The 5,288-nt window shown below is 43.3% G+C and overlaps 1 protein-coding gene across 2 annotated transcripts; it reads left to right on the forward strand.

Moving 5' to 3' along the window:
* The first annotated feature begins 609 nt into the window (after positions 1-609).
* ATXN7L3B (ataxin 7-like 3B) lies at positions 610-4,318 on the forward strand. Of its 2 annotated transcripts, XR_001007710.1 has the most exons (2): positions 610-2,356; positions 2,804-2,928. XR_001007710.1 is itself a non-coding variant. In XM_011995313.1 (1 exon), exon 1 carries the CDS (start codon positions 946-948, stop codon positions 1,237-1,239), a length of 294 nt encoding a protein of 97 aa, XP_011850703.1. In that variant the 5' UTR covers positions 610-945; the 3' UTR covers positions 1,240-4,318. The 2 variants fall into 2 exon arrangements, 1 of the variants encoding a protein (XP_011850703.1); XM_011995313.1 differs by having other exon boundaries at positions 610-4,318.
* Positions 4,319-5,288: the final 970 nt, after the last annotated feature.

The following is a 5,288-nucleotide window of genomic DNA, read 5'->3' on the forward strand; positions in this document are numbered from 1 at the left end:
GATTTCCTCCCTCTTTAAGACAGAATACACACCTAATTTTTTTCTCTGAATTATTTTAGAGGTGTACATTACCATCTCTTTATAGTCACATTGCCTTAATGATCTTATAAGTGAGATAGATGCCATGGGTTTATTTGATCAATATATATGAATTACGCCTTTAGTGCCAAGTTTCCAGTTTTTTCATTCAAAAAAAGACCGAAAGATAAATTATGCTGTAATTTGTTTCCTTGCACCATCTAGTGGATTTAAATGACAACTGCGGCATTGCTATAAACGATTCACTAGTCAATCATGTAAGTCAAATTTTCAAACACATCCCGAGAACTGTTCCTGAAATGTTTCCAATCACACCACAACAGTGCATATTATTAAATTTTTCCGTTTTTCAGAGGATATCAGTTAAGCATGGCTGCTGAATTAATTAGCGAATGTTTAAATTTACAAATAAAGTAACATAAAATAATATCTTCGCAATCTTTTAATAATCGGAGATAATGGAAGTCGTACACTATGTTCATTGCGTTCCTTTTCACAAACTCAAACGCTCTCAAAGCCGCAGCGCGCTGAGAGGCTCCACGAGTCTGCGCGGAACCACTGCGCAGGCGCTCTGAGGAGCGGAAGCGGGGAGGCGGGGCTAGGCTCGACAGGAGAGCGGAAGAGGCCCCGGCCGCTGGGTGAGGCGCTGAGACGGTTTGGCGGTGTGTACTGGGCCAGGCGCAGCTAAAAGGCCCGCAACCCGGGATACGCCAAAACAAACAGAAGGACCTGGAATTCCGGAGCAGTCGCCCCTGTCGCTGCTGCTGCCGCCGCGGACACCACCGACCCCGCTGCCAGAGGACTGGGCTCTGAAAGGCGTCTAGGCCTAGGCGCGGCCCGTGGAGCCAGACGTGTTGCTGCCGTGAGTAAAACGAGCGCCCTCTCCGCAGTCGTTTACAAATTAAAATGGAGGAAATTTCGTTGGCCAATCTGGATACTAACAAGCTAGAGGCCATCGCTCAGGAGATTTACGTAGACCTGATAGAGGATTCTTGTTTGGGATTCTGCTTTGAGGTGCACCGGGCAGTCAAGTGCGGCTACTTCTACCTGGAGTTCGCAGAGACTGGTAGCGTGAAGGATTTTGGCATTCAGCCAGTGGAAGACAAAGGAGCGTGCCGCCTACCGCTTTGCTCCCTTCCCGGAGAACCTGGGAATGGGCCTGATCAGCAGCTGCAGCGCTCACCTCCGGAATTCCAGTAGCTGCAAAATGAGAGTCTGAAAGTGGCCAGGACAATAACATAGACTGGTCCTGTGGCTTGGAGGAGTAAGCTAAGTAGAAAAAAAGTAGAAAAATCAGACAAAAGTTCTAATTCCCCTTGAAGATACTAGCATTTAAAAACCCAAAGTGGATAATTTAGGAATCCTTTTTTTAAAGTGTATTACCTGGAGCAAGCTCTGAAGCCCTGGGCAGGAGGAGCTGCACAGCCTGCGGGCCATGCAGTGCCTGTTGATCTCTAAACACACCAGGATGTGCGCAAGATTCTGTAGTGCCCCCCAATGCACAGGTGAGCAGTTGTGTGCCCAGCATATAAAATTTTTGGTTCCTCAGCCTTTCTGTCTGCCTGATGTCAAGGGCTTCCTGGACAGTTTGGACATCACAGTTCGTCAGGCCGTAATCAGTGGCCTGCAGTGGGACTGCCCCTTTGATATCTGAACCTTTGATATGGGCTTCTCTGAGACAAGTAAATGTCAGGTGCAAAATCTGGATACTAACATTTTCAATTTGTGAAATCCAAGAAAAAGAAGTCTGAAGTTTGATAGGGAAGCTCTGTAGCCTTGACTCCAGCAAGAAGAAAAGGTCAAAACCACCTATTTCCCAAAAGTCCAGACTTTACAGTGATTCAGCTGAGTTGAGGACAGCGCCTAGCATTTGGCTGAGCAGAGCCCTCTTCCTTGCCCTCCAACCTGGTGGCATAGGCTTGGCAAATGGACAACTTGGTTGTCCAGGCAGGCTGAGGATTCGATTATGATCCCCTGGGGAGGTAGCAGGGACCTCTGCAACTATGCACGATCTCTCAAACTTCAAGATTCATGTCTGGATGTGTTATGCTGTGGACATAAGTTTAGTAGGGCAGTCACTTCCTACTCTGAGTTACTGGTTACCTAGCCACTCCATGGGTATGACTTGGTCATTAAGCCAGTTCACTACCTGCCTCCCACCCTGGGGTCAGGACTGAACTATAGAAGAGCATCATGGCTGTGCAGGAGGCTATGGTTTGAAAACTGAGCCCAGAGGGCACTTTCAGCTGCCCCCAATAATGTGAATGGATTAGTGCTGGGAGCCAAGGAGCAGGACTGGATTATCTCATCTGACTGTGTGCAGAATCCTGTTGAATGTCCCTCTTTCTTTGGTTGGGTAGTCAGAGCTCTGCTATGGTGAACATCCAGACTGTCACCACCTTCTCTCTGCCCCTCGAAAGGGGCAGTCCTTTCCACTTGGTCCCCTTTGGATCTTGACAAGAGGAGCAGTCCTTTTATTGTTAGATGTCAGAGAAAGACCTCCAAAATCTCCTGACTTTAGGGAATGGTATAGGGGAAGATGGGAAGTAAGAGCCACATATCAAACTACCCTCCACTTTATTCCCTAAGCGAGGGTTTATGAAGTATAAAGGGGTGGGAGCCCCGAGGTGAGCAGAACGGTGCTGCTTTATTTGAAATGTTTTCTTACCTCATTCTGTGCCCCAGTAGGGGGTCCAGCCTCATCTGTCTGGCTTGGCTCCATGTTCCTCCTGTCCCTTGCTCCACTGCCTATCTGGTGCCCCAGGTGCTGCTTCCACTCCAGCTCTCACATTGACCAGTTTCAGTTCAGCTCTTAATGCTCCTGCTTCTGAAGCCTGCCCAATTTCTTTTTTCTTGGCCTCTGTTTTTGTTTTTGTTTTTGTTTCTTTTTTCTTTCTTTCTTTTGTCTCTTGTTTTTGTAGAAGATTCAGAAAAGAATCTTTCTTATGGCTCCCTCTGTTGGGATTGGAATTGGAAGAGAACTTAATTTTTTGTATTTAAAATGCAGTATCATGCCTAAGCATTTCTCCTGTATAGGACTGCCTTGCTAGTGTGCCCTCTTGCTGTTTCTTACTTCATAAGGAGTTGTATCTTCCCACCTCCATTTCAATACTGCTTGTTAGGACCTAAGCAGAAGAGCAGTAAAGGCTGATTGACACACAGGGGGATGGAGTTGGTCCTTATCCGTTCTCTAACCCTTGCTGTGCATGTATCGGTCCTTATCCCAGAAGATACTATTTAGACTGTGTAGACTGATTTAGATTGCATACTGTAGGGGATTAAGGAAACCATAGAGATTGGGCCTTGGAACTGTTACTGCCTTCTCTTAGAGTTGTCCTGATCAGGCTTGGGGCCTAGTTACAGATTAGTCTTAAAGAGTCACAGTAACTTTTAAAAAAATCAAACCTTGCAAAAGCTAAAATAATTTGGAGATATCTTTGCCCTTGACTTGTAGACATCTAAGAGGATGAAGAAAGGAGAGTCTAAGTGAGACTCTGGCCTACTTCCTAACAATGTCTTGGAAGTGGGATGATAGTAAAGGAGAAAGGCCACGGTCCAATCCCTCTACCTTCAGATAGGGAACTCAAATCCTGAAATTACTGTTTTCTTTCTGGCCTTTTCTCCTGGTTAGAGGAGGAAGTGGGAAGTAGTTTTGAGTAATACTTTGTTCATATTACTCTCTTTTTTTGTTTTTGTTTTTGTTTTTTTGTTTGTTTCTGGCCCCTCTACAATAGGGCAATAGCCCCCTACCCTGGATGGGTATAAGGTGGGCTTGGTCCAACAGGTGCCCAGAGGGTACAGACTCCTTTCTGGGGAGAGAATGCTCCCTACCATATAGTTGACAGTGGTTAGGAACTCTCCCTTTCCCTACCTATCTTCCTTTTAACAACAGAATTCCTGTTTTTCCCTTCTTGATTAAGTGTATTGATCACCCTGCAATCCTATTATGTATCTGAGTGTGTGTGTGTGTATGTATGTGTTATGGGGGAAGGGGGGGTTCTTTAAAATTTCTGTGGTTTGTGGCTTTTTCTTCCATACATTAGTTCCCACCATCGCATGCCCAGGGACCACTGCCTGGCATTATCGCATGCTGGGATCATCGGGGGAGGGTAGTGAAGCTCACCACTGTCCTTTGTTTTGGAGATTCTTATTTTTGCATAAGTAGTCCATCCTATGCAGATAGCTGACTAACTGTATTCCCCTTTCCCCTATGGCTGCTGATGTAAATAAACTGCATCTCCCCATTGGTAAACAGTAATAAACAAAATTTTAAAAAATGTCTATTTGGACTCTATATGCATCTTTTAAAACTGTATGTTTTCAGGCATCAACATAATAAGATAAATGTTGAATTAATTGTTGTTGAACCTTAATACTTTCTCCCTAACAGGAGTTCTATCAGAATGAAGAAACTGTCCACCCTTGTTTCTCAATTTGGCCTGCAAATTTAACTGTCTGTATCATACAGTGAAAGAGTCAAACCATATACAATCATCCCTTTTCCATATGAGGTAAGAAGGTGTTAAAGTAAGTCCAGTGCTGTCACTAAAAGCCCACTGTGAAAGATAGTTCCATTTGAATTGAACTCAATATATCCTAGTATGTACATTTTACCATCAATTTAAGCTAATATCCTTGCTCTCAAAAGGTAAGTGATTCACAACAGACGATGGTTCTGCCTTTGTAATTTTTTTCTCAATACTTAAAAAAAATTTACCTCAACAATTTAGATCTTTCATTTCATTTTTAATATTAATTCTGAGGTTTTTCATCCCATTCCTAACCCACAGTTTGAGCACTTTCCCTAGAAACTACTTAGTGATCCTGTGTCCTAATAAGTCTCTTGCTAAGTGTTCTAATTTATTAAAGTTTCATATTGGAAATAATATTGAGATTAATAAAAATTTCAGAAATGGGTCCAGAGAAGAATCTTTGACTCAATAGGATACCTCAGGGAAGCTTATAGATGTGTAACATGATATTGAGTCTCTAGGAGCACTCAATGTACTTGTCACTGTCCAGTTTAAATAGACCAGGGCCAACGTGATTTGGGAAAACTGAAAAATTTGACGTGTAAAACCCATGATGCAACCATAACAAGAGAAATTCTTCAAATGAAATTTCACCAAGATTATTTTGCCTTAAGTAAGAATTCTACTACTTTTATTAAAATTCACTGTCGGGATCTACTATCAATTAGTTTTCAAATGCATCTGCAGCAAATATTTTTGGTTACTATTTTGTAGGTT

The sequence above is a fragment of the Mandrillus leucophaeus genome, unplaced genomic scaffold (assembly GCF_000951045.1).
Source record: "Mandrillus leucophaeus isolate KB7577 unplaced genomic scaffold, Mleu.le_1.0 Scaffold482, whole genome shotgun sequence".
Lineage (NCBI taxonomy): Eukaryota > Metazoa > Chordata > Mammalia > Primates > Cercopithecidae > Mandrillus > Mandrillus leucophaeus.

Bases quoted from the DNA above. Each gene is read 5' to 3' on its own strand.
- ATXN7L3B (XM_011995313.1), top strand. From the start codon at position 946: ATGGAGGAAATTTCGTTGGCCAATCTGGATACTAACAAGCTAGAGGCC.